This window comes from Saimiri boliviensis, chromosome 16 (genome assembly GCF_048565385.1).
Source record: "Saimiri boliviensis isolate mSaiBol1 chromosome 16, mSaiBol1.pri, whole genome shotgun sequence".
Lineage (NCBI taxonomy): Eukaryota > Metazoa > Chordata > Mammalia > Primates > Cebidae > Saimiri > Saimiri boliviensis.
This window is the reverse complement of record NC_133464.1, coordinates 60,635,278-60,659,220: the sequence shown is the minus strand read 5'-3', so window position 1 is coordinate 60,659,220 and position 23,943 is coordinate 60,635,278. Positions and strand designations below refer to the sequence as shown.

The 23,943-nt window shown below is 46.6% G+C and overlaps 2 protein-coding genes and 1 pseudogene across 5 annotated transcripts in view; 2 read left to right on the top strand and 1 right to left on the bottom strand.

Annotated features, from left to right (window-relative positions):
• The window catches only part of LOC101041512 (prolyl 3-hydroxylase OGFOD1 pseudogene), a 38,476-nt pseudogene extending 14,953 nt beyond the window's left edge, over positions 1-23,523 (bottom strand).
• On the top strand, positions 5,056-7,573 carry MLNR (motilin receptor). The gene is made up of 2 exons (XM_003942226.3): positions 5,056-5,987; positions 6,789-7,573. The coding sequence occupies exons 1-2, from the start codon at positions 5,087-5,089 to the stop codon at positions 7,124-7,126; spliced, it is 1,239 nt and encodes a 412-aa protein (XP_003942275.1). The 5' UTR covers positions 5,056-5,086; the 3' UTR covers positions 7,127-7,573.
• Positions 23,524-23,577: 54 nt separating the features above from the next.
• CDADC1 (cytidine and dCMP deaminase domain containing 1) overlaps positions 23,578-23,943 on the top strand; it is a 62,224-nt gene continuing 61,858 nt past the window's right edge. For all 4 annotated transcript variants that reach the window (XR_012514375.1, XR_012514376.1, XM_003942228.4 and 1 more), the window contains exon 1: positions 23,578-23,793. Coding sequence is in view for 2 of the 4 variants with exons in the window: in XM_003942228.4 (XP_003942277.1) it covers positions 23,712-23,793 (82 nt within the window). In the remaining 2 variants the exon portion in view is untranslated. The remainder of the gene's footprint in view (positions 23,794-23,943) is intronic.

Below are 23,943 nucleotides of genomic sequence, written 5' to 3'. Positions count from 1 at the left end.
ATGATAGCATTTATTGAGTACCACCTGTTTGCTAGACATTGTGCTAAGCACTTATGCAAAACAAACCACAGCCCTCTAAGGACTGAACAGAAAGAAATCAAATGAGAAGAATCTGGTACGAGAATAACAGACTAAATAAGAAATCCTAATTTCTTTCCTCTTGAATTTCATCCCCTGATACTTTTACCACCATTTTGAGCCCACACTCAATCCCTAAGGATAACCCATCTTAAATATGCATCCCAGGATGAAAATGCCGTTTTTTGCCACTTACCACAACTGAGACATGCTGACATGTTCAAAAACGAATATCGCTACCATGTGGACCAACCTCAAAAACATGCTACGATCAAGGAAGCCAGACATAGAAGGTCACATATTGTATGATTCCATTTATATTAAACACTATATTAAACGAGTAAATTCATAGTGACAAATTAGTGGAGGCCAGGGCTGGAGGGAGGAGGAAATGGGGAGGAACTGCCCCGTGGGTACTGAGTTGATGGAAATGCTGAGGAGCTAGACAGAGAAAGTAATTGCACAATACCGAGGGCACTAAATGCCAACAGGTTCTTCACTTCAGAATGGTTAATTTTATGTGAATTTCACCTGAATTCTTCAAAGAGGGAATATAAAAACCTGCAAACTGATACACAGGTAACATAAGACTAGAAAATCCTGGGCATCAAGTCCATAAAACTGACATAGTCAATAAGTTCCTTTTGCTAAGGACACAGGCCAACTTCTCTATTCCTTCTCAGATGCTACCACTCCTTCCAGCCTGTGGCATGTGCCTGGTTTACAACGGAATATTTTATGGATGTCCTTGAGAACGATGAACCAGTTTGGCCTGCCTAGACCCAAGTTATCAGCTCTATCTCATTCTTAATCCTTCTAAGGTGACACAGAGGACTTAGAGAAGAAATTACCTTTTCAGTTTCACAGTTTGCTAATGGCAGCCACTGTGTAGTAAGAATGTGGTTTATATAGCAAGAAGCCACCCAGCACAGTGGTTACACCTGTGGACTCTGGAAGTGGACAGCACTGCCCTTATTGGCCACCCCAGTGACCTGGAGTCACTTCTCTGTGCTTTGCTCTTCTCATCTCTAACATAGGGATACTAAAAGGACCTGCTGCCTTGGACTGCTGTGAAGGATTAAATGCATTCAGATATGTAAGTACTTGGAACAGTGTTCTGCACACAGCAAGCATTAGCTTTATGTTGGCCTCCAGCCAGGGAGCCTATTGATGACACCAAACTCTTGCCTCTGGGGACGCAGGCCATAGATGGGCCACACTTAGAACCACTCTTGCCCCACTTGAGTTACACAGGCAGAATAGCGAAGAGAGATGCCCATGCTCCTGGTCTCCTGAGAACTTTCTCTTCCTCTCATTAGAGGAACTATGAAGTCAGGAAGCTGGCAAATGTCTACAGAAACACAAAGTAGAAAACAGATTTGGTCCCATTCCTTCCTAAAACATTGAATGCCAATTCATCATAAGGGCTCAGATACGTTCTAAGGGCCAAGTTACGTTTGAACCTCAGCTTAGCAATGTTATCAAAAAAGCCCGCTGGGTCTCCACCTCTCCATATCAGTATTCTCTCTTAAGCTGGAGTATCAGTGAATATACTGAACTCCCGCGACAATCAGAGCACTGTTCTTAACTGCTAGGAATTGTAAAGAAAACAATGGTACCTGGTTCTGCAGAAGCTTATTCATTCCCTGAGTTAACAAATATTTATTAAATTCTCACTTTGTGCCAGACACTAAGGAAAGAGCAATGAACACAGTAGATTAAAGCCCTGCTTTCTGGTGCACACAATGTGGGGAGGCAGAGATAGATACTAAACAAATAGCTAAGTAAATTAAATAGTATGTCAGTTGATAGTAATCAATATGGAGAAAATACAATAGAGAGAGGGAGTGCCTGAAAGGAGGTAATTCACAGCAGCCAGGACGGTGACTGCAGACGCGGTGAGCCTGCCTCAGCGCCACCACAGTGGGTGGGTCAAGGAGTAAGGGAACTTTTAGCAGAGGCTGGGGTAGCCCATCAGGCCATGAGCAAATGGTAAAAGTGAAAGAGACTCAGGGACCTGCAGCCCATAAGAGCCATGGGGAAGATGTCAAGTGCTCCTGGGAGCATCATCCGAGTCAAAGAAAGCAGCCACCTCTTCACCAGCCACAGGCCTCTGCCTCCAAGGCTAGCAGAGCCACTGGTGACCAGGCAGGAAGGGGACATGAAATGGAGTCTAGTGAATGTTGGCCCAAGGCACCCCAGGAGCCTGCATGAAGCTTCATAAGGACCGCTCCCTCTAGCTTTAAGCCACTGACCCCTCTCCCCATACACCTGGGCCACCCTAGGGAAAGGCATGATGTCTGAGAGAACTGAACACTGCCCAGAAAGGCCAGTTAACTGATTTCCCTGGACCATGCCTTACCCGGGCTAGAGCATCCATTTCTCTTGTTGAGAGCACAGGGGAAAATCAGATCAACTATAAATGAAGACATTACATTTTCTCTGCCTAGGGGGAGGAGACAGGGAGGAAGAAAAAGTGGAAACAGTGGGCACAGCAACTATTTTGAAGAGTTTTGCATGCAAATGATCCAGAAGAGAAAAACCGATGGAGAGAGAGAGAAAGAGAGAATTGATACAGTGATGCATGGAGGAGGACAAAGGCGGCTTGAGGGACAGAGCCAACTTCAGCTGCAAGTACCACCAACTGTCCCCGGGGCGCATGAGCGGAGGTGTGGGTGTGGCAGTTACCTTCAAACTGCTGCTTTTTTTCAGAGAAAACAGGGTGCAAGGTCACCAGCTGAAAAGCAGGGGGTGGAGGTGGAGTCTAAGCAGAGAGGAGAGGGTATAAAGCAGTAGCCTGGGGGTGGGGGAGTGAATGAAGTCAGATGAGAGTCGGGCGGGCTGGAGGAACCAAGCGCCCCGCTAGCGGTGGTGCTTTCAAGTGAAACAGCGCGATTTGATAACGCGCAAGGAGTAGGCAGGGAATTCAGCTTCACCAGGGCTGTGGTGCTCTTGGCGGATGGACGAGGCTGACAATGGAGAAAAGAGCAAGGGAAGCGAGGGCGTCTGTGTGGGAGTGATGGCGACGCTCGCAGGCAAGGGACCTCCACGGATGGAGGTCGCAGTGGGTTGAAGGATTTACCAGAACTGAGGTGCCAGGGGAAAGGAGCTAAAAAGAGAGTGGGCTAAAAAGAGACCTAAAAAGAGGTCAGAAAGGGGGCTGACCGAAGCGGAGGTGGAGGAAGGCTGGCAGGCCCCGGCCACCGTCGAGGCGTAAGGTCCGTCCACAGGCGCGGCTGAGATCGGGTGGAGTGCAAGGTGACAGGTAGAAAGGAGGTCAACAAACTGAGGGGCCAAGGCATCGCAAGACTCGCCACAGATGTGAACCATCGCAGATGAAGTGCTTTAAAGAGAGCGCAGGCACCTAGTCCTCAGGGACTGTGGCTGACCCTGGGGGAAGGCACTGGAGAGGGCGGGGTCTGTGAAGTCACACTCAAAGCTAAATTTTGGGACCGCTGAAACAGCAGCGGTGAGGGAGGCGACAGGTGTCCCTCCTTCAAGTCCACAGCCTGCAAGTGAGAGAGAACTGCAGGAGATGCTTGTCCCTAGGCAAAGCCAGGTGTCAGGTCCAGAAACGAGGTTCGAGAGAAGAGGTTAAGGATTTAAGCCACTGAGGGGCTGGAGCTGTGCAGTGAGTGGGACGTCAGGCTTGCAAGATCCGGGATTAGGCCGACCAGAGCCCACATCCCAGTCACGCCTCTTACTACCGGTTTGATCTCAAGTGAGACCCCTTTGTTGAGGGGCGAAAGGAGCGCCCCAGGCCATGAGGATTAAAGGGAGAGCACAGGGCCAGATCCATCTAGATTCTCAGTAAGTGTTAGCTATTGTTATTAAGACCACACTGAACAGACGCTTCCATTTGTTTTAGCCCTTTTCCCCAATTTTGGTTCTGGTGTTGACAGTCTAGTTTTTTACATTTATAAAATATGTTGTACATAAGAACAACATATCACATGTGAAAGTACTTCTACTGTCCACGTAAATGTTTGTCTTGTACTTTATAATGAGTAAACATGCTCACGGATCCCTGAAATTATTTGGTCACGGCGGGCACAATGACTCACGCCTGTAATCTCAGCACTTTGGGAGGCCGAGGCAGGTGGATCACCTGAGGTCAGGAGTTCGAGACCAGCCTGGCCAACACTGGGTAACCCCGACTCTACAAAAAAATACAAAAATTAGCCGATCGTGGGCGCTCCTGTGCTCCCAGCTACTCAGAAGGCTGAGATGGGAGGACTGTTTGAACCTGGGAGGTCGAGGCTGCAGTAAGCTGTGATCGTGTTACACTACAGCCTGGACAACGAGACCCTGTCTCAAGAAGAAAAAAAAGAAAGAAAGAAGAAAAGAAATTATTTGGTCAATTATGTGGTCAGCTCCCTCCGCCACTCGCGAATTTACAGAAGAGGACAACTAGGCTGGGCAAGCACAGGACTAGCCCAAGATCACGCAGTTACTCGGTTGTAGAGCAAGGGTTAGACAGGAGAGGCTCTAGATTCTGGTCTAGACTCCCCTCCTACTATTTAGCATTATGGCTTTCTGGGGATTACTGTAAGCCCTCCTTCACCATCATGCGGCAGCACCCAGCCCACATCCCTTCGAAGGTCTTCTGTGTACCCGACGAACAAAAGCGCCCGCACAGTGCTGGGGCCAGTAACCAACGCTCTCTAGGGTGCAGACATCGCTCATCGGACCGGGCAGGGCTCGTGCGCTACGGGCGCCGGGTATTCCAGTTGGTGAAGAAGGAAATGCCCTGGAACTGCACGGACCCGGGAGAGGGCGCGGGAGCAGGGCTGGGGCGGGCAGTGGCCGTGGGCGGAGACTGCGCGCAGCCAGCTCCGCAGCTCCTCAGAGCCCACCAGCAGAGCTGATTCCCGCGCCCCGCAGCGCAGCGCTCCGCAGTCTGACCCGACGCGCCTACAGCGCGCTGGCTGGGAAAGGAGGCGCTCACCGGGACGGACCACGCACCAGACTCCCAGCCTGACCCAGGGCGCGACCGCGCGGGGAAGCTATGGGCAGCCCCTGGAATGGCAGCGACGGCACCGAGGGTATGCGGGAGCCGCTGTGGGCCGCGCTGCCACCCTGCGACGAGCGCCGCTGCTCGCCCTATCCCCTGGGGGCGCTGGTGCCGGTGACCGCCGTGTGCCTGGGCCTGTTCGCCGTCGGGGTGAGCGGCAACGTGGTGACAGTGCTGCTGATCGGGCGCTACCGGGACATGCGGACCACCACCAACCTGTACCTGGGCAGCATGGCCGTGTCCGACCTACTCATCCTGCTCGGGCTGCCCTTCGACCTGTATCGCCTCTGGCGCTCGCGGCCCTGGGTGTTCGGGCCGCTGCTCTGCCGCCTGTCGCTCTATGTGGGCGAGGGCTGCACCTACGCCACGCTGCTGCACATGACGGCACTCAGCGTAGAGCGCTACCTGGCCATTTGCCGCCCGCTCCGCGCCCGCGTCTTGGTCACCCGGCGCCGCGTTCGCGCGCTCATCGCCGCGCTCTGGGCCGTGGCGCTGCTCTCCGCCGGGCCCTTCTTCTTCCTGGTGGGTGTAGAGCAGGACCCCAGCAACTCCGTGGTCCCAGGTCTCAATGTCACCGCACGGCTCACCCCCTTGCCTCCCACCTCGTCGCCGCCCCCCTGGCCCTCGTGGGTGCCACCGCTGTCCCCGCCGTCGGGGCCCGAGGCCGCAGAGGCCGCAGCACTATTCAGCCGCGAGTGCCGGCCGAACCCAGCACAGCTGGGCGTGCTACGTGTGATGCTGTGGGTCACCACCGCTTACTTCTTCCTGCCCTTTCTGTGCCTCAGCATCCTCTACGGGCTCATCGGGCGGGAGCTGTGGAGCAGCCAGGGGCCGCTGCGAGGCCCAGCCGCCTCAGGAAGGGAGAGAGGCCACCGGCAGACCATCCGCATCCTGCGTAAGTGGTGCCACCTCGGTTCCAAAGACACCTGCCCGCGGTTGGCAGGGCCGCGGACCGCGCAAACGCTGGGTCCCCTTCCCCTGCTCGCCCAGCTCTGGGCGCCGCTTCCAGCTCCCTTTCGTATTTCAACTCCAGCCTCCACCCGCCTGCACTTTCTGTCTCCCCAGAAAACTACCTCCTGTCCCTCGGGAGCTCTGGGGGACTCCAGGGCGCTTCAAGGGTGGGATTCCTGGACCGGATTCAGTAGCTAGCAACGCTTTTCCAGAGCCTCTGAGACTGAGAGGAGGAACTGGAAATGATTAATCCAACCACCTGTTAGATGCCACAGATGAGGAGCCCTCACAGTGCCCTTGAGAAGATGAGGGAGATTTCATTAAGCTAACATTTTTATTGAATGTTAAGTGATGCTGAAGGCTAAGTAAACCGTGCTCATATCAAAAAGTAAAGATTGTGCAGACCTGTTGCAGAATTCTTTTCAACAGAAAACTTGCCTCCGAAGTGGGTTTGTGGAAGGAAGCCTGCCAAGGCGGCTTGTTTAGAGAAATTGCTCCTTCTGGTTTATGTCCAGCCTTGATAACACATATATGAGCCTACTATGCCGTTTTAAAGCAAATATCCATGCAGCCTACAACCTGGTCGTTTGTTCTGGGGTAAGGATCTGGCTAGGCAGAAGTTTTCTCTAATTTATTTGGCTGTTTCTTATTATTGCAGACGGTTCCTTAGGGCGGGGGGGGGGGGGCCGCCCTTATTTGCTGCCCAATGCTTTTGCTAATCCCGGTGCTGTGTCTTATGTTGCAGTGGTGGTGGTTCTGGCATTTATAGTTTGCTGGTTGCCTTTCCACGTTGGCAGAATCATTTATATAAACACGAAAGATTCGCGGATGATGTACTTCTCTCAGTACTTTAACATCGTCGCTCTGCAACTTTTCTATCTGAGCGCATCTATCAACCCAATCCTCTACAACCTCATTTCAAAGAAGTACAGAGCTGCGGCCTGTAAACTGCTGCTTGCAAGGCAGTCCGGGCCGAGAGGCTTCCACAGAAGCAGGGACACTGCCGGCGAAGTTGCAGGGGACACTGGAGGAGACACGGCGGGCTACACGGAGACGAGTGCTAACCTGAAGATGATGGGGTAACCAGCACGGCCAAGCCAGGCTCCTCCCGTAGTTCTAAGACTTCGGGGGAAACAGGCGTGTAGAGAAGTAAAGACTGAAAGTGAGGAACAGATGCTGATAGGAAGAATGGAAAGGGGTTGCAGTTGTGCCAGTTGGTTAAGAGATAGACTGCAGGATTTATTTAACGAGGGTATGAAATGTAACTGCGCCAACCTTTCTAGTTTCCTTCCCACGTACCTCCTAAGGGATGTCCATTTTACCATCATGAAATCCCACATCTCAAAGTGTCCTCTGTGTGCTGGCTCAGTCCTTATTCTTATTCTCCTACTCTTTAGAAAGATGACTATTCATTTTACAGTTAAGTGATACAGAGAGATGCTGCCCCAAAACTGCCACCTCTGTGATCAGGAGCATATTTTGCTTTCATATTTTTGATGTCAATTTAACAGTGCATCTACAAGGAACCAGGATAATGACAGTTTGATCCAAGAAATTATTTAATACCTGTATATGGCTGCAAAAACTTTTAGACGTAAAAGGAATTCTGGGTAGACTCCAGCGTTCAGGGATCCCACCTCTCTCCAGATCAGAGCAAATCATAAACTTTAGGCACAAGAATACCCTCTTTCAGAAGTACTCAGCAACTGTGTTGCAACCCACTTCTCCTTGAGACTGACTGCCCATGGATTTTCCCAGTGCCACTGGCCATGGGGTAGCAAACTTTGGGCATCAACATTTGAGAGCAGAGCTCAGCAGGATGTGGCTTTCTCCGGTGATTACAAATGACATTTGCAAAGAGCTATTTAATATGCTTTATCTCGGCCGGGCACAGTGGTTCATGCCTGTAATGCCAGCACTTTGGGAGGCCAAGGCGGGTGGATCATGAGGTCAGTAGATCAAGACCATCCTGGCCAACATGGTAAAACCTCGTCTCTACTAAAAATACACAAAAAATTAGCTGGGCGTGGTGGTGCACGCCTGTAGTCCCAGCTACTCTGGAGGCTGAGGCAGGAGAACTGATTGAACCCATGAGGTGGAGATTGCAGTGACCTGAGATCATGCCACTGCACTACAACCTGAGTGACAGTGCGAGACTCCGTCTCAAACAATATATATATGCTTTATCTCACCTCAGCTTCGTGGGGTGAGTGTTGTCGTCAACATTCCTGTTTTACTAGCGATGGAAGTGAGTCTGGGATTGCCCGAACAGGAACAGGTGAGCCAAAGTCTGAATCCAGTGTTTAAGATGCTCACCTACTCCCACACCGAGATGCTGTCCTTACTGAAAAATGCCAGTCAATGGATTCACTCAAGAGTGAAAGAGAACTTGCTGGACATTCTGATCAACAACTCTGTAACTTTGTTTTGTTTTTTACAGTTTAAAACACAAATATTTTTAGAGGGCTGCTGCTGTCACTCAGCTCCAGAGGGCTTCTCTCATGCCCTTTCTGTATGAATGGCACCCCGCAAATGTGGGCAGGGTACGACTTTCTCAGTTGTACTTGGGACCTTTTGGGGGGGGCTTTCAGATTAATAAATTCAAACCTAAATTACAATAGAACCTTGATTTTTATGAGAAATTTTTCCTGAGACCTTCATGAATCTTCAAATCTATAAACACCAGAAAAGTGACAAATGCTATAACTTCAGAGTTATAATGACAAACAGACATAAAGTCACATTGAGACTTGGAGGCTGGAGAGGCAGCTCCATTGATTCACTGACTTCATGTCTCTGCTTCACAGCCCACAGTTTCGGTGGCCTCGGTGAGTATCTAAATTACTTCACAACACAGGCCACCATAGTCTGTTTTGAATAGTTAAAACTACAAAAGACAAATACACAAATGGCAAGGGTATGCCCGACATGCAGTCAAAGTTCTGTTGCATTCTCATTTTCTTAGCCGAAGCCCTAGCTTAGTCCTCAGCCCCATTCACAATTTGCGGAGGCATGAAGTCTCTCATTTGCTTTTTCTCCCAGCCAGTGGAAGAAGCAGACTGTAGTCACTTAAAGTAGCATTCCCTAAACTGTGTTCTGCAGATTTGCAGGGATTATTGGGAAAAAAATGGTTCTGGGGTTAAATATGGCAGAAAAATAACACATTGTGTTCCCCCTGCCACACCCTCAACATTTAACACACATAACATAGCATGTCAGAGGCTCTGAGAAGTTGTCTCGACCAACATTTCCTTGACTGATTTTATCACAGAGCCAACTCCCCATCTTCCCTCCCTAAGAACACTTAGTAAAATCTCATGGAGTGAGGAGTACTTTGGGGAGCTCTGATGGAGGGTTTCTGACAGTGGAGGTGCCAGCCTTGGGCCTCCGGACCTCTCTGCCTGGTAGCACTGAGTACAGCAACTGCCGCAGTCCTGCTCACGGGAGCTCCTCTCTGGAGCAGTCGAGAGTGGCCACCTCTCTAGGGAAGATCATAGCAAAGAACCTTATTGAGATGTATATAATATTTTATTTTATTTTTTTAGAGTCAGGATCTCATCCTGTTGTCCTAGTGAAATGCAGTGGCACAATCATAGCTCACTGTAATCTTAAATTCCTGGATTTGAACCCTCCTCCCACCTCAGCCTCCCTGGTAGGCAGGACTACAGGCACGCACCACCATGACTGGCTAATGTTTTAATTTTTTGTAAAGATGAGGTCTTGCTGTATTGCCCAAGCTGATCTCAAACTCCTGGCCTCAAGGAACCTCCTACCTCAGCCTCCCAAAGTGCTGGGATTACAGGCATGAGCCACCACACCTGGCTGATGTATAATATTCTAAATGTAGAAGCAAAGACCTCTCCTTTGAGCTTTCTTATTCAGACTCTAGAAAACAAGGATTTACATGACACTTTGCTGGGACTTAAGCATGTTTCCAGGTGTGGGCATGGGGAGGATCGCCCTTCCCTTTCCAGATGGTTCCTGAGATGGAGAGCCTGAAGGCCATCCCTTTCCACAGGATTCTTGTGTGGTCTCAGCCCATTAGTGGACTGTGAACCAGTAAGTGTGTCACATTTTTCTTTAATGGAACAGCATGGACAAGAATAGAGTCCATTGTGCATCACATTTAGTAAGGTAACTGTTGTGCTGTGAAACTTGTGTTTCAATTATGTTTTGGTTGGTGTCTTTCCTGGTTCACAAAATAAAATGTATTCTAGCTGAGGGTCATGGTGGAAAATGTTTAAAAAGTTGTTCTAAAATCTAAAGTTTTTCTCTACCCCAGCAGAGAGCGGCCTATTCTTACACTGACAACTGGCTATGAAAAGCAGGGGCCAAGTCAGTGAATCACTGGAGCGGGAGAATCACTGAGCTCTGGTTTCCAGTCCTGGGCTCCCTACCCACCTGACCCAGGGTGGGAATCATGGAGGCTGTGGGCCAGCCACACCCTCCACCCCAACAGAGCCCCGTGCTGGCATTCCAGCCACTTCTCTATGAGCCCCCTTTCCCTTCTGCAGACGGAACCACTTTTGTTAGGTGAGCTGCCAGTCTTGGGGGAGGGTTTGTATTTCATGCATTCCCATGGCAAACATTTACCAAGCAACTGCTGAGTGTGACAAGTATAACAAAATACACTAGAAAAATTAGTCCATGTGACAATGTCAAAATCAAACAACTCTACCGGCATTCTCTGTTTGAAATGTGTATTGTGTCTTCCAGACTAACATGGATTCACCATTTAGATCAGATGGAAGCGCAGAACATCAGATTTGTACTATCTGTCTGGATGTTCCTTCTCTTTTTTATGTGAGACATTTCCACTTCTGAAGGAAATGTTCAAAGAGCTATTGCACAACATCTGCTAGGATCCAAGAGTTCCCTGTGCCAGGTTCTCAAAGAGACACACAGGCAACGTGCTAATGGTGTTTAAAATTCAAACACGCCCTCTCCTGACCCTTTCTACTCATGTCATAATGACATTTACCAGTATATGGCAGCAAGTTTCAGTGGTTGCACAGATCTAGTGTTTTGTGTTTTGTTTTGTTTTAGAGACAGGGTCTCCTTCTGTCACCCAGGCTGGAGTGTGGTGGCTTGATCATAGCTCACTTCAGCCTTGACCTGCTGGGCTCAAGCAATCCTCCCACCTCAATCTCCCAAGTAGCTGGGACTAAGGCACACATCATCATCACACTAGCTAACTTTTTTATTTTTTATTTTTACAGATGGGGTCTTATTATGTTGCCCAGGCTGGTTTCCAACTCCTGGCCTCAATTGATCCTCCCACCTCAGCCTTCCAGGGTATTGGGATTACAGGCGTGAGCCACCATGCGCAGCCTACGTTTAGTGTTTTAGAAGTGGCATTATTTAAACATAGATAGGATGCAATATTTAATTATGAGCCCATTTTCTAAGGATTCCGAACTCTAACTGTTACGGAGCTCCTAGTCTGTGAGGAGCCTTCAAAATCAGTGTTTTCTGAGCCCACGGGGCATGCACAGGCTCCACAGGAACGGTCTGTGGTGATCACTCAACCTGTCCCTTGGTGGTGTCTGCTAAAGGAGGGGAGAGAGGCTGACTCGACTGTCTGCCTTCTTAGGAAAACACCGCACACGTTTGAAATAGTGCACACCTGTGTACTAAAGGCTAAAAGACTTTTTATTCCCTATGCTAATTCTCTGGGCCAGTGGTTCTCAAACTTCAGCCTGCACCAGAATCACCTGGAGGACGTGTTGAAACACAGATTGCTGGGCTTTTCCCAGAGAGTTTTGGATTTAGTAGGTCTGGGGTGGGGCCCTAGATTCTGTATTTCTATCAAATTCCCAGGTGATGCTGGTTTATTTCCCAGGTGGGACAGAGCAGGATGCCATAAGATTTCATCACACTACTCAGGGCATGCTCAACTGAAAACCTAACAACTGTTTATTTCTAGAATTTTCCATTTAATATTTTTGGACCACGGTTGACCACAGGTAACTGAACCCTCAGAAAGTAAAACTACGGATAAGGGGGAGTACTGTACTTTGCAGTTCCAAAGAAGCCATCCAGCTGGAAAGGTTCTGTTGCACTTTCCGCAGGCTCCTGCTAACAGGTCCCGATGGTCAAATACTCTTTTGTGTGTGTGTGTGTTGTTGAGACAGGGTCTCACTCTGTCATCCCGGTTGCAGTGCAGTGGCCCAATCACGGCTCACTGCAGCCTCAACCTCCTGGACTCAAGTGATCCTCCCACCTCAGCTGCCTGAGTAGCTAGAACTACAGGTGCACACCACCACATGTGGATAATTTCTGAATTTTGTGTAGCGATGAGGTTTCGCCATGTTGCCCAGGCTGGCCTCAAGCTCCTAGGCTCAAGCAATCTGCCCTCCTTGGCTTCCCAAAATGTTGGGGTTATATACATGAGCCACCATGCCCAGCCACTCAAATACTTTTAAGAAATGTTGCAATACTATATAAACTCTTCTTGACCATACAGTCTTTTCCCCTCTCATGTATTAACATTGCCCAAACTACTCCTCCTTGAAATTCTAGGGAGACGTTTGGGTATGAAGTCAGGGGTCGCCATAAAGATATGGGTGGCAACAGCATGGAAATGATCATTTTATCCAGTGGCTCAAAAACTTTCGCTTGCATCAGAAACACCAGAGGGCTTCTTAAAGCACAGATTTCTGGGCCCGCTCCAGAAGTTCTGATTCTGTAGGTCCAGGTTGGGGCCTGAGAATTTGCATTGCTGTGTAGTTTGCAGGTGGTGCTGCTGCTGCTGCCAACTCCAGGATCACATTTTGAGAACCACTGATTTAAGTTACAGAAATAGATGGCCCTGACAAGGAGAAAGCTTACCGAGATCAAAGCAGAGGCAGAGGGATGCACTCTTAATGATCCCACCCTGGCTAGAAGTCACCAAAGCAGGCAGAAGAGCAGAAAAGGAAAAGCACATTATGCATGTGATAAAACCCGAAGGAAGAGTGTTTCGTGGAAGATTGGAGGCCATGGGGTCACACACCATGGGAAACACAAAGAGAAGTAGGGTTGCCAGATGAAATTCAGAGCATGAAACTAAATTTGAATTTCCGATAAACAACATATATTTTCAGTATAAGTTAAGATAGCATTGGCAGGACAAAGTAAGGGCCAGGCGTGGTGGCAAATGCCTGGAGTCCCAGCACCTTCGGAGGCCGAGGCAGGAGGATTACTTGAGACCAAGAATTCAAGACCAGCCTGGCAATATAGCAAAACCTCATCTCCACACAAAAAGCAAAAAATGTTTTTCTTCATTAGCTAGGCATGGTGGTGTGCACCTGTAGTCCTAGTTACTCAAAAGGCTGAGGCAGGAGGATTGTTTGAGCTCAGGAGTTTGAGGCTGCAGTGAGCTCTGATCACGCTACTGCACCTAAAAAGTATGGCATACTTATTTCCTATGTTTTTAAATTATTTGTTATTTATTACTTATCTAAAATCCACAATTTAGATGGGCATTCTATTTTTATTTTTTAAATCTGGTAACCCTAGAATACAGACAATGGAAATACCATAGGGTTTGGCAAAAGGAACCTAGCAAGTTCCTTTCAAGAGAGTGCTGGGCCAGGAGCCGAAAGATGGTAAGTTGAAAGGAAACGGCCACGAACAATGGCGGGCTAGATGGTCCCAGCCTTGGGGGTCTCCTTGTGCAGGGAGCTCAGCAGCTGGGTAAGGGACTTTGCCACCAGCCCTGTCCTGTCCTGACTTTTACCCCTGCCCAAGAGCCAGCCTCTCCTGCTGTGGCTTGTGTCCCAAGCCCTACCACCCTTGTGCTAGCATCTGTATTGCACAGTGGGTAATTATTTGGATTTAAAAAAAAAAAAATCACAAAACTGAAGAAAGTGTCTGATTCAGAACTTCCTAGAATATAATGTGTCATGAAAATTTGTCAAACTGAGCAAGTTTCATTTGTATCTAACCTGTTCCTAGGTGTTTATGTACACTTAGGCAATTTTTAAAGACCTTCTCTTTCTGCAAAAGGGGTCGAATGAAATAAAATTTTGTTAAATAACTAATTAATTCACAATGAGGGAATGGTTCTTTTTTTCCTTTTTTAAGACAGGGTCTCACTCTGTTGCCCAGGCTGGAGAGCAGTGGTGCTATCACAGCTCACTTGCAGCCTCCACCTCCCAGGGTCATGTGATCCTCCCATCTCAGCCTCCCAAGTAGCATGACCTATAGGCACACACCACTACACCCAGCTAATTTTTGAATTTTTTTTTTGAGATGGAGTCTTGCTCTGTTGCCCAGACTAGAGTGCAGTGGTGTGATCTCAGCTCATTGCAACCTCTGCCTCCTGGGTTCATGCGATTCTCCTGCCTCAGCCTCCTGAGTAGCTGGGATTACAGGTGCCCGCCACTTCGTCAGGCTAATTTTTGTATTTTTAGTAGAGGCTAGTCTTGAACTCCTGACATTGTGATCCACTGTCTCGGCCTCCCAAAGTGCTGGGATTACAGGCATGAGCCACCATGCCCAGCCTAATTTTTGAATTTCTTTGTAGAGACCAAGTTTCACCATATTGCCCAGGCTAGTCTTGAGCTTCTGGGCTCAAGTAAATGCCTGCCTTGGCCTCCCAAAGTGCTGGGATTATAGGTATGAGTCACTGATCCCAACTGGGTGGTTCTTATTCTTAAAAAAAAGTAACTCTATGTAATGACTGAGGCCATGACGGATAATAAGGTAATATTTAAATCTGTGTAAAGCAACTAGCATTGTGCCTGGTATTAATAGATTTGATAAATTACTACTTAAATGTAAATGGAGGATATAGCAACATTTTGGACAGGGAAAAAGACTGATTTCTTAAAAACTAAGTTCATTGCAGTATTATAATGCATTATAGTGGAGTGTTTAGTTACATAACTATTGCAATGTATGTAACATAGAATAATATAAGGTACTTAGTACGCCATCTGGCATGCCGTAATCCTCAATAAATGTGAACTACCATTTTTGTCCTCAGTTCATATCATATTAACTATCACTTGTTAGGTCTTTTTGTTTGTTTTGTTTTTAAAAAGAGGAAACAAAAGTACTGAATATTTATTTTCTAAAAATCCAACAATTCATAAGAGGTGTAGCCACTTCATTACTTAGCTTCTTAAGGGACGTCATTGGCATCTGACTCCCAAATGATGCTTTCTTTCACCAAACATCTTCAGCTATTTTTTCGTGTTTATAATAAGCCCATTCATATGATTCTGAGTTCTCCTCCAGCATGCATTTTTATAAACTGGATTCCTGCAGCTAATGCAAGCGTCTGCCTTCCTTAAGTAAAGATGAAAATGGCCAGGTGCACTGGCTCGAGCCTTGAAGCCCCAGGTACTCAAGAAGCTGAGGTGGGGGCTACTTTCTTAAGCCCAGGGGTTCAACCTGCAGTGAGCTATGATCAAACCACTGCACTCCAGCCTGGGCAACAGAGCAAGACCCCTGCCTCTAAAAATAAATAAATAAAAGGAAAATGCATTTCATAAACATATTTCCAAGTAGCAATTCCTAAGTCAAATTCTTTAAATGTTCATTTACTAATTTACATACATATTTTGATTTCCTTCCACAAGGAAAAGATACAGAGCATATTTTGTGTTTAAGTTGTTGGGCTATGTATAAAAATGAATAGGTCTGTAATCCCAGCACTTTGGGAGGCCAAGGTGGGTGGATCAGTTGAGGTCAGGAGTTCGAGAACAGCCTGGCCAACATGGTAAAACCCTGTCTCTACTAAAAATACCAAAAAAAAAAAAAAAAAACTAGCCAGGCATGGTGGCACGTCCCTGTAATCCCAGCTACTTGGGAGGCTGAGGCATAAGAATCACTTGAACCCAGGAGGTGGAGGCTGCAGTGAGCCTCTGAGATTGTGACATTGCACTCCAGCCTTGGCAACAGAGTGAGATTGTCTTAAAAATAAATAAATAAATAAAATAAAAATAATGAGACCAGGACCCTTAACCTCAAGATTCTGTGACTTTTCAGGATGGAAAAAAAATGTATGTAAATAAGTATAGATGTGATTTAATAAAGAGCAGGGGAATTTAGAGAAACTGTACCAAGCATTAAATGTATTATTTTTAGTAACCAGAAATTCCTTCTATGGATGTAGTTAAGATTTTATAGTGTTTGGGAGGCCAAGGCAGGAAGACCACTTGAAACCAAGAGTTCAAGAGCAGCCTGGTCAACACAGCAAGACCCTGTCTCTACAAAAAAACTAAAAAATTGGCCAAGTGTGGTGGTGTACACCTGCAGTCAAGCTGCTAGAGAGGCTGAGGGAGGAGAATCACTTGAGACCAGGAGTTCAAGGCTGCAGTGAGCTACGCTTGCACCACTGCACTCCAGCCTGGGTGACAAAGTAAGACCCTGTCTCAAAAAATAATAATAATAAAATAAAGATGTTACAGTGATTCTTGGCTCAAACCATGCAAACTCTGCTGAACACAGTTTAGAAACAATAACTTTCCAGCCAGGTGCGGTGGCTCATGCCTGTAATTCCAGCACTTTGGGAGGCCGAGGCAGGCAAATCACCTGAGGTCAGGAGTTCGAAACCAGCCTGGCCAACATGGAGAAACATTGCCTCTAGTAAACAAATACAAAATTAGCTTGGCATGGTGACGGATGCCTGTAATCCTAGCTACTCAAAAAGCTGAGACAGGAGAATCACTTGAACTCAGGAGGCAGAGGTTGTGGTGAGCCAAGATCACACCTTAGCCTCTGGAGTGGCTATTACTACAGGTGTACATTACCACAACTGGCTAATTTTTTTTAAATGTTTTGTAGAGATGAAGTGTCATTATGTTGCCTAGGCTGGTCTTGAACTTTTGGCCTCAAGTGATTCTCTGGCTTCAGCCTCCCAAAGGGATGGGACTATAAGCATGAGTACCCAGCCCTCCTTCTGTTGATTTCTAATGTGTCTAATTAGAGAACTTCCATAGGGATGTTGATTCTGAAATATCCGAACCCTGGTGGCCCTATCTGACAGTCCAGAGGTGCCACACAAGAGACCCAAAATGAACTAGGACATTGGCTGTGCTGCCCAGGCCCCTCTGCCCACCTCCTCTCAGCCAGCCTTTTGGTAGAGAGCTTGGGAGAACAAGGGAAAATGGGCTTGCTAGTCCTTCCCACCTCATGGGAGCACAATTTCCAGGGCTGCCTGAACATTCATACTCCATAGCACATTAATCTCCATGACACCAAGTTTACTTTTCTAAGAAGACCATTTGGGACAATATATGGAAAACCTGAGAAGTCATTTCTCTTTGGCAGCACTGCTTCCCATAATCAAGCACATGTTCCTGAAGGGCATCTGGATTTTGTTTCAGTTTTCTCTTTGCTTCCTCAGGGTTTAAGTGATGCTAGGAATGGCCTTCTGAGAACTGTTTAGGGAACCTTAATTTCCGGACTCAGGATGGTGATAATAATCACATTTTTGCCCAAAATGACCAAATTGAAACCATCCCCACAGGGTTGACAATAATGGCATGCTGGGTTCTGGAGAGAAATATAGTTATAATTAAGAACTAATCAGCCAAGTGTGGTGGCTCACACCTGTAATTCTAGCACTTTGGGAGGCCAAGGCAGATAGATTGCTTGAGCTCAGGAGTTCGAGACTAGCCTGGCCAACATGGTGAAATCTGGTCTTTACTAAAAATACAAAAATTAGCCAGGTATGGTGGCATGTGTCTGTAATCCCCACTACTCAGGAGGCTGAGGCACGAGATTCACTTGAACCCAGGAGGCAGAGGTTACAGTGAGCCAAGATCATGCCACTATACTTCAGCCTGCCTGGGCAATAGAGTTAGACTCTGTCTCAAAAAAAAAAAAAAAAAAAACTAATCAGGCTATTCTTCAGCCCACTTCCTTACTGCTAAAAGCCACTAGATCCTGACCATTTTCATCCCCACTGTACCTAGAGATAGGATTTCTGATGTTAGGGTCATGATGGAGACAGGAGGCAGAGAAATTCTAGGCAGAGAGGGGCAGGTCCCTGGCAAAGCCCCATCCTCAAGCCAAAAAGCCTAAGACTGCAGCCGAAAGTGAGAACTTACATCCCTGTTTTACTGCTCAAATGTTGCCTTTTCCACAGCCACATGGCCTGCCCTGTCCCTGATCCTGCGCTGATAAAACCCCAGACTCAGCCAGCAGAGAGGAGAAACAACTGGACATCAGAGACTATGGCTTGACGTTGGAGAGAAGTTTGACTTCAGAGAGACAGCTTGATGGCATAACTTTGGAGAAGAATCTGGCCAGAGACAGCTGGACTTCAGGGGAAAATTATTTACCTAAGACTTGGAAGCCCCCTGCAACTCAAAGCCAAGCCATCCCCCTTTCAGCTCCTCTTTCCCATTCCCTTTTCAGCTCCTCTTCCAGCTGAGAACCACTTTTAATCAGCAATAAAATCCTGTTTTTACCATCCTTCGATTCATTCATCCAAATTAATTTCTCCTGGATACCAAAAAAAAGAGTTCAGGAGCTGCAAGTGTGGAAGCAAAAGTCTGTCACCCTGGCCCTTTGCCCTCACTGGTGGAAGGCAGCTCCCTCACATGAAAAGGCAGAGGGTCTGCTGAGCTGTTAACACTTAAGCTGTCAGCAGATGGCACAGCTAAAAGAACACTGTTAACACTCCCTCTGCTCACTGCTTCAGGGGTTGCAGGCACCCCACCAGACACTGTCCTGGGGCACGCAAGGAGTTTGCTCCTGCTGGTGCCCAAAAGTGCTCACCCTGGCTCCTGCACCTGCTCACCTGGGTGCTCCCTCCCATAAGGGGTAGAGCACAGTGGGTCCAAATGAGTGGAGTTCACTCTGCTGGTGATGAAGTGGCCAGCTGATTCCAGGGCTTGTGTACTCCACTTTCTGCCACATTCGCTCATGCGCACCCTCCCGTGAGGAGTTGAGAGTTGTGGGCCGAGTAAACAGGGCACACCTGTTGCAAGTCCTGCAAAAGGGGTCAGGGAAATATCCTGCGTCAATAAAACTGTTTAAAAATTGATTTGCAGCCCTATTATTCCTATAGAGATGATCTCTGACATTATAATCATAAGGTCTTTGTTTAAGGATCACTTAAGGTTTTTTCAGACCCAAATTTCAGCCACCAGTTTGGAGGCCCCCACAGAAGAACTGGATCACCATGAAAACACAGCTGCTTCACCTCCCTGTCCCATGACTTCACCCTGCACTCTTCATCCAGTCAACACTCTCCATACTTAGGCCCACTCCAAAATCCTAAAGACTGTAGCTCCAAACTCCTCAGACAGATAGATTTGAGGTTCCCTCACATTTTCTCCCTTGGTGACCTTATGGGTAAATCCTTTATCTGCTACAAGTCAGTGTCTCTGGCACTGGTCACGGAGTGCCTTCTCACATACAAGAGCAAAATTGAGTGTGAGGTACGTTTTATTCCAGAAGCACCACTGGTATCAGCAGATCCAGCTACAGATTCAGTGCCTATAATCAACTTCACAGACCATCAGCTTGCTTTGTTGAGGAGATTCTGTCCTAATAAACACACTGTTAAGACTAACATTCCAAACCCACAGGACCTAGAGTAAAAGAAAATTCAGGCTACTATAGAGAATAGGCAAATGAAAGACGAAAAAAGGAGGGACAGTCATTAACAGTATTGAGCACCTGTGCCTTGCCAGGCACTGTGCCACTTGGGATCATGTAACCTTCATGAAAATTTGTGACAAGTATTATCATCATCCTTTCCTTCCTTCCTTCCCTGGCACCTTCCTTCTTTCCTCCCTCCCTTCTTCCCTAGGTCAATCAAAAAGCCATCTGACAACTTCCCTTTCCCTCCCCTTCAAGGGAAAAGGGGCTTTTACAGCAGAGGCAGAGGAAGAGGCTGGAAAGCCAAAGAAGCAACTAGCATACTAGGGAGATGAGTCACATACAGGGGAACTGAGGGCGGAAAAAAGAAAAGGACAGGCTGCTCCTTTAACCTGGATCCCAGGGGCCAACCACAGGAGCAGCAGCATATAACATGAGTGGAAATTAACCTTTGCTGGGGCAAGCCACTGAGATTATATGGTCATTTGTGTGAAAGGAAAATAAATCTTGGGGCCTCAAAATCACTAAGCTAAAGGGAAAAGTCAAGCTGGGAACTGCTTAGGGCGAACGTGCCTCCCATTCTACTCAAAGTCACCCCTCTGCTCACTGAGATAAATGTATATCTGATTGCCTCCTGCTGAAATGGTAATCAGAAACTTGAAAGAATGCAACCATTTGTCTATCTACCTATGACTTGGAAGCCCCCTCCCTACTTCGAGATGTCCCACCTTTCCAGATCAAACCAATGTTCATCTTACATATGTTGTTTGACGTCTCATGTCTCCCTAAAACGTACAAAACCAGCTGTGCTCAGACCACCATGGGCACATGTTGTCAGGAACTCCTGAGGCTGTGTCATGGATGTGTGTCCTTAACTTTGACAAAATTAACTGTCTAATTTAACTAAGACCTGTCTTTGATTTTAGGGGTTCACACTGGTTAACCACAGCAAGCTGGGTCTAAGCTGACTAATAAAGTAACTGGTAAACAATTTCTGTGCTTTGAGTGTGAATACAGCCTGTTTATGTCATATCAAAGCTCATGCTCTTTCCACTTGATATGTAGAATTATTTATTGATTTAAAAACCATTTTATTGATGGTCTTTTTAGAATTCAGCTGTTCCGAGCTTGTCCACTTCTTAGCACTTAGGGAGACTTTCATCTTGTCATCCTTTTTAGTCCTCTTACTCCTATTTGCAGCAGAATGATTATTCCACCAATACTGTGGATAAGGTAGCCTAGTCTGAAAAATATTTCAACTACAAATACTTAAAAATGCAGGATAAAATATGGCTGAGCTAGCAAGAAAGTAAGAGAAATAGTCCAAGTAATTTAAATTGCTCTGAAATACTAAAGGACTGAAAATGGAATGAGACCAGGAATCCAAAGAAAGGTTAGTAAGCAATAAAGCTAACTAACTGTTTGAAGGGTAGGGCAGATCTAGACTGCTGGGGATTAAAGATACACACACAGACACATACATGCACACACATACACACACAAGCACACATATATACACACACATATAACATATATAGGTGTATATATACCTATTTATTTTGAAAGTTTAAGACTTAAAGCTGCAAAAATAATACAGAGTTCCTGTGTTACCCTTCACCCAGCTTCTGCAATGATGTCTTACATATTCATAGTACTTTGGTAAAACCGGGAAACTTGATACTGGTACAATACTGTTAATACAGGTATAGATCTTATTAGTGTTTTACTAGTTTTGAATATACCATTTTGCATTTTCGGTGTATAGCTCTATGAATTTTATCACATGTATAGATATGAGAAACTGTCAACACAAAGAAACTGTTGTGTTACCTCTTAAGAGTCATGTCCTTGATTCGTTCTTCTTTGCTACAGTTTTTTGGGGGGCTTTGAGAATGGTATCTAGATTGAATCATAGAGTATATAACCCTTTAAGATTCACTTTTTAAAACTCACCACAATGCCCTTGAGATTCATTCAAGTTGTATGTATCAATAACTCTTTACTTTTTACGGCTGAGTAGTGTCCCATGGCATGGATGTACCCAAGTTTGCTTTCTATTCACTCACTAAGGACTGTTTGGCTTGCTTACAGTTTTTGACTATTAAAACTAAAGCCACCATGACATTCATGTACAGAATTTTGTTTGAACATAAGTTTTGGTAATTCTAGGATAAATACCCAGTAGTGTGATTACTGGGTGATATGATAAGCATATGTGCAAATTTATAAGAAATTGTCAAACTGTTTTCTAGAGTGGTTATGCCATTTTATAGTCCTACCAGCAATGTATCAGAGATCCAGTTGCTCTGCCTCCTCACCAGCATTTAGTGCTGTCAGTACTTGCTATTTTAGCCATTTTAATAGGTGTGCAGTAGAATCTCATTGTGGTTTTAATATGCATTTCCCTAACGGCTAATGACACTGAACACCTTTTTACATGTTTATCTGCCATCTGTATACCTTCTTTGGTGAAATGACTATTCAAGTCTTTGATCCATTTTCTAATTGGACTGTTTGCTTACTTACTCTGTGAGTTTAGATGGTTCTTTATATATTCTGCATATGAGTCCTTTGTTGAATACATGATTTGCAAATATTTTCTTCTAGTCCATGGTCTGTCTTTAAGCCTTAGTGTTAATTGCCATGAAAGCACCATGAACGTCTAGACCTCAGGAAAGGTGCAGAATGGGGTCCTCTGGATATAGTCAAGTCACCTGAAGAGCTTTACCTTCAGGAGAGGAGAGCTAGAAAAAATTCTACACAGCCAAAGAAATAAATAGCAAGCTGAAAGATGGATCTGAAGAAATTAGCCAGATGTGGCTCAGAGTAACAAAAAGATGGAATATTTTTAAAATAATAATTTAAGGCCAGGCACGGTGGCTCACGTTTGTAATCCCAGCACTTTGGGAGGCTGAGATGGGTATATCACAAGGTCAGGAGTTCAAGACCAGCCTGGCCAACATGATGAAACTCTGTCGCTACTGAAAATACAAAAATGAGCCAGGCGTGGTGGCGGGCGTCTGTAATCCCAGCTACTTGGAAGGCTGAGACACGACAATTGCTTGAACCCAGGAGGCAGAAGATGCAGTGAGCCAAGATCAAGTCACTGCACTTGAGCCTGGGTAACAGAGCTAAACTCAATGTCAAAATAATAATAATAATTTAATACCTCAGAAGGCTTAAACTGTATCTAATAGGAATTCCAGGAGGAAAGTGTAGAGTGATGTTGTCCAATAGAGTCGTAGCCAGTAGCCACATGTCACTGCTTAAAATGTAAATTAAGTAAAAGTAAATAAAGTTAAAAATGTAGTTCCTTGGTTGTACTGGCCACATTTCAGATGCTCAACAGCCACATGTGGTTGGTGGCTACCATATTGAACAGTGCAGATACAGAATATTACAGAAAAGTCCTACTGGACAGTGCTGATCTAGGCCATAAAACAAGTCTTAACAAATTTCAAAGAACTGGTATCATACAGATGTTTTGTGGAAATAAACTATCCATCAGAAATCAAAAACCAAATAACTACTATTGCCTCCTCTCACCTTTTTCCCCATTACAATTCCACCTCTTAATGTCTTCAAGTTCTTGATGAGCAGAACGTTCCTACTGCGTTCCACGGCACTAAGTTCCCCAGAACCCGCCAGTCTCTGATGACAGAACATCCTGGACTGCCCAGTTCCACACCCCACCCACGAAGTTCCCTAAAACACTGACCATGACTTGGGGTAGGTTTCCACTTTCACATTCTGACCACAATTCTCAACTCGATGCAGTCAGAGTCTGCGCAACCTGGGACTTCGAGCCAAGAAATCCTCAAGTGACCTTATTTGGCAAAACCAACAAAACAACCAAATACAGTTCTCGAGCGATTTACAGCTCGGTACTTCTCACCCACTCGGTCACCGGCCGCGGAGCAGCCCTGTGGCGCCGCGGCACCGTCTCGCTATGACGTCACACGAGGCGCCTCGAAGTGGCGGTCAAGCTTGAGACGTCATCGGACTGCGCCTAGTGGGCCGTTTTGCCTTACAATTGTTGCGAGGCGAGAGGCGGGGACGCTGGGGCCAAGATCATGTCTGACTGGGAGAGGTTTCCTTGGCAGCAGAGGACGCTAGATTTGGGATGAAAGAAGCTGGGCAGATGCAAAATCTGGAGAGCGCGAGGACCGGGCGGTCAGTCAGCACCCAGACTGGCAGCATGACCGGTGAGTGTCCGGGACTCTGCTCCCGCCACCCTACCTTTCGCTCTGCCCTGTGCGTCTCCGGTCATTGAACTCCAGATTCCTCGCCTGCCCCTCTCTGGCTCCCCTGCTGCTTCTGGAAGTCTCCTCCCCGCCCTCTGCGTGTCCCCTCCT

Bases quoted from the DNA above. Each gene is read 5' to 3' on its own strand.
- MLNR (XM_003942226.3), top strand. From the start codon at position 5,087: ATGGGCAGCCCCTGGAATGGCAGCGACGGCACCGAGGGTATGCGGGAG. The intron at 5,988-6,788 runs GTAAGTGGTGCC...CTTATGTTGCAG, and splicing joins GCAGACCATCCGCATCCTGC to TGGTGGTGGTTCTGGCATTT.